Consider the following 4948-nt stretch of genomic DNA (forward strand, 5'->3'; position numbering starts at 1 on the left):
GCAGAACAACATAACTGAGGTTAGAAAAGTTATGACCCAATTCCCCAATCTTGTGCTTATTTCATCTCTTAGCACGATACTGTACTGTTTATATGCTCCATTTGCATCCTTACATTGGCTACAACTCCCCTGAGATCCTTTTAGAGCGGCATGTAAACAAATCTTGGTTATTGCATTTTCCCAAGTGTTTCTAGTGCATGTTGGTTAAAATATTTTAAAAGAAATTTGAATGAGCTGTGGGTTTTGTGAAGAATCCCGTGACAATACCCTGCATTCTGTAATTAGCAATATACTGAGAAAATTAATATGTTTTAAAAAATAATAATAGTTTATGAATCATTCTTGTTTCTTACTCTGGTGCTACACAAGATTATTATTGCAAATACTATTTTATTAAGTCGATATATTATTTTTAGCATATTCAGCATAGTCATTTATCCTTGCATTTATATTTTGAGTTCAGGGATAATATTGTTGATTGTTACTAATTTTTGGTTTATGTCAGAGAAGCTTCAAAGAATTGTATGAAAGCTGTACCATTGTCTTATACATTCAGTACATATTTGTTACTACCATTTTGAGGAAAGCATATTCAAGAATCTATATAAGTTTTTATTCAGGAGAAGTATTTAGTAGTGGTCACTAACCAGGAACTTGTCATCCCACTAGATGAAAGATTTTTCAGAAATTTTAACCAAAAAGTCAGGAGCATGGGTTCGGGATACCTGTAGCAGTATACCTTTCTTTTTCACGATCGTACCGCTGAGGTACGTATTTCATTAAGAAGAAGTAGAGTCTGAAACATTACAAGGACCTGAAAGTAATCCAAGGATTACCACAGCAGTCCCAAAGACACACACAGCTGTAAAAGAAAAAGCAAGAGCAGAACGGCACAGAGACCCATGGCCTCAAAAGTCTCAGCAGATCGAAACCTGTGACAAAGAATAACAACACAGAGGTAGCCAGCAGTGAACTACATTATATTAGTACACAAACTACTAGGAATTATGTGCAGATGCACATTGAAAATATTGGAATATCTCTGAGCAGTTGCTATCTCATTCTGGGGAAGGTACATCACCACATCACTGGACTCTATAGTACCAAATATACCATACATGTGAAGTTTTACATAGAATTCCAATGGTAACAACTCCTAGCCTGTATCTAGTAGACAACAAGTCATAGATATATCTTGGTGACAACCATGAACTATCTACCATCAGAATGAAGGTACACTACTAGAACACTTGTGACATGCATATTGTGAATGATCAGCGCTTGCATCTGTGACTGATCTTATTATTCATAACATATATATTGAACTTGTAGCAATCAACCATGATTCTGGTTGTCGGGGAAATTCCTCAGGCCACAAACATCATAGAGATCACCATTAAGCATGGGATCATTGACTTCAAATAATCCATCAATGAATTCATTATTGCTCGAAGTAGGAGCTGTGGACGCCATAGGATTGGCACTGATGTGCTCATCACCAAACTGGTACTGCAGGTCTGGAGCCGTCTCCATAGGTGTCAGTGGCACTAATCCTTGAGTTTGGCTCGTTTCGAGCTTGTTATTGTCCTTCTCTTCGACAACACCATGTATTGCTACCAAATACTTCTGAAACTCTTGCAGCTCATCTAGACTTAATTCCGAGACATCAGTGTTCAACAACTGCATCATACGTCCACCCATTTCCTTCTGAGTAGCCTCTAGCAACATCTCTTTCTTCTTTTTTTCAGAATTCAGAGACTGTTGCAGCTCTGAGTACTCTAGATTCAGCCCATGTATAGTATCCGTTACAGCCCAGCTGTTATCATTGCTTTCACCACCCGAAGCAGGACCATCAGAAGTAACCGAGTAGTTGAGGAATCGGTTTGCAACATCATCAATGGATGGATGCCCAAAAGAAAATGACGTACCTGCGGTTGAGAAGACAACAGAGCCAACCATTGCTCCACACAAAATGGAGAGCTCACTAGCCTTATTGAACAGGCTTTGGCGACGCTTGGTGAAGCACATCTGGCGGGTTTCCTCATTCTCGATGGGCTTGATTTTACCTTTCACCATTGTTGGCAAGTAGTCAATATGTGCTTTCTTGCTAAGTCTTAGAGTAGTATGTGTTGATGCAAGCGTTTATGTAGGTACATATATATAGGATCCAAGTGCAAACTAAGATCTTCATATATTTGAATAAAGTATATAATAATTCTGAGCTAGTTTACAGCAGGATTCCACTTAATTATTCTGTGCTAGTTTACAGCTGGATTCCACTTATCTTTAGATGGCATTTGTAAATATTTAGCATTTATTGTGTTAAAATATAATTTAGTAATTAAATTTTGGACCACAACGTTCTGGAAGACAGCCATGTTATAACTGGCACTGCCATAAAAAAAATAATGGAGCGCCTATATTATATGTGTGCTGATTGTTAATTTGTCCACAAATAAATTAATGATTTTGAACAACTCAGATATGATCAAATATGTATACACTGTGGTAGTTAGCGTAGTGAGGTGTGTCAAGATTATATGTAGCCAAAATGCGTCATAAATGCTTATATAATCAATAAGTAGAGACATAGTATATTATTTCCTTGCTGGCACACAGTAAATCAATTGTTGTTGATAGGTAGTTATTAATCACAACTGGTATATGTATGTATTCACTGGCAAATATTTCGGTTGGTAAAACAAATTTGAAGCATATTGTTTTCTTGTTAATATAATGTGGCTTAATATATAAGAAAGTGGGAATGATGCCCCCTTTAAAAATTAAAAGCATAGCAAGTATGTTTTCATATATTGTATAAAATAATATAATCTGTGATGCATTTCGTTTGTGGCCAAATTAGTGCATGTTGTACGGTTGTATATGAAATAGTCACTTGGTCTTTGAGTAAGGATTGTTCTTCCATAGTTAGGTCAATGTATTAACAATGGCATCAATGTCTCACAGAAATTCAGAAGATAAAACTTCATTTGAAAATAAAAATTCATGTGGTTTCTCAAAATTAGAAGGAATGAGACTAACAAACAATAAGGGCCTATTTGGATACATTAGCACTGTAACACCCTAAAATTTGCTACTTTGGAAATGTAGTTAAATTAATTTAATTATGAATTTTTGTGCACATGAAATATAGGAAAAAGAATATTTTCATTATATTAAAATTTATCATAAGGAGTACCAACATGGTTGAGCATACATGCCGGAGCATTTGATTTATTTGGTTGAGTGATTTTGATTAAAATTCAAAATGGTTTAAATTGCTTTTGGAAATGAGTTTGAAAATGACTTTGAAATAAAAGAAAAGAAAATTAGAAAGAAAAAGAATTTAAAAAGTTGTAAAATTTATTTTTGTAAGCCTACCAAAATTGTCCATTTTTATTTGAGTTGAAAAGTATATTTGAAACTCTACTTGAATTTGCATTTGGTTCATAATTGAATTTGGTTTTGAAAACAAAATAGAAAAGGATTTGGAAAATGGAAAATCCTCTCTCTTCTCAATTTGAAAAATAAAACATTGAGGATCTAATATACCAGCAAAGTTTGATGAAACTAGTAGTATCATATCCTTAAACGTGGATGTACCCAACTACCAATCTCAACATCTATACACCACAAGATGTGTGTAGACCATGGTTAGCACCAATGAGCTTTGTAAAAAAATAAAATAAAAATGGGATCTAGTGATTGGAGAAGTTTGACTATAGTTTGTGCCTATAGAATGCAAGTAATGCAACAATAAATAATATATTATCTCCCTCTCCAAAGCATCCAACATTCTCACTTTCAAGCTCCTCGACACTTACTCTAGCAATCACCAGATCAGGGTGAATGACCTAAGAATGGACAACTATGTCCTGCACTTAACAATTTTTAGACAACAGCCTACAGCAAAGCTTCGAGGGCCCGCAGTCACAGACGCATATGGCTTAGTCACAGAGTGCACAAAGCAAGGGAGACTCAAACGAAAGACAGGAATCTTAGAAAGGAAATTTTTTTAATACTGATAAAGTATATACAACTCTGTCCGTTCGAATGCTTAGTGTATATACTCTCAAACATAGTTTTACACCACATTTTTTGTTTATGACCTCTAGGTTTACCTGTTCTGCTAAGATAGAAACCATCGGTCTCACCTACAATGTGGGCATGCCCTCAGGGAAATCGAGAGTAATGCCATCAACTGCTTGAAGATCTGTATGACATTTGACTCCCTCGATCAACAACCTCCAACATCAGTCGATCTACATACACGACTTTAGATCTCATGGAGGTGGTTCACCATGACTTCGAAATCTCGTGGAGTCATCTCGCAAGGCAAAACAACATCACAAGTGCCGCGACCACCAACCAATCAGCATGAGCACAATATTCTTCCTGCAATTCTACAACCATGATACGGGTGCAAGTCAATCAGTCAATACACCCAGGCAATCGCAGCATACAATGAGCAAAAAGAAAAAGAATAAAAGAAATTACTATCAGTGGAGTTCATTTCCGTCTTGAGATTCATCATGGAGCAACAAGCATTGCCATATTTCTCTTCCAATTTTTTTTAGGCGGGCTCATCAGCAGCCACCCATGACTCCGTCGACGTCAAGCCTTTCCGCATTCACTTGACGGTTCTCTTCCATCAGGCTCTTGTTGGCGACAATCATGTGATCCACCTCTACCATAAGGGGCCTGATTGGTTGCCCGCACCAAGCCTGACCAGGCTCTCTAGAAGCAACCTGCTGGTGATTGTTTTGTTTATGTATGCTGACAATAAGCTGCATTCTGTAATTAGCAATATACTGAGAAACCAACATGTTTATAAACTAATAATGAATTATGAATCATTCTTGTTTCACAAAATCCTCGTGCTATGCAAGACTACTATATTGCAAAAACAAAACTATTATTTATTCAGCACATATGTTATTTTTCAGCA

At 36.3% G+C, this 4948-nt stretch overlaps 1 protein-coding gene across 1 annotated transcript; it reads right to left on the bottom strand.

Moving 5' to 3' along the window:
- Positions 1–1335: 1335 nt before the first annotated feature.
- On the bottom strand, positions 1336–2076 carry LOC136548252 (agamous-like MADS-box protein AGL29). Its single transcript, XM_066539851.1, has one exon. The coding sequence runs from the start codon at positions 2074–2076 to the stop codon at positions 1336–1338; it is 741 nt and encodes a 246-aa protein (XP_066395948.1).
- Positions 2077–4948: the final 2872 nt, after the last annotated feature.

Source organism: Miscanthus floridulus, chromosome 4 (genome assembly GCF_019320115.1).
Source record: "Miscanthus floridulus cultivar M001 chromosome 4, ASM1932011v1, whole genome shotgun sequence".
Taxonomy (NCBI): domain Eukaryota; kingdom Viridiplantae; phylum Streptophyta; class Magnoliopsida; order Poales; family Poaceae; genus Miscanthus; species Miscanthus floridulus.

Bases quoted from the DNA above. Each gene is read 5' to 3' on its own strand.
- LOC136548252 (XM_066539851.1), bottom strand. From the start codon at position 2,076: ATGGTGAAAGGTAAAATCAAGCCCATCGAGAATGAGGAAACCCGCCAG.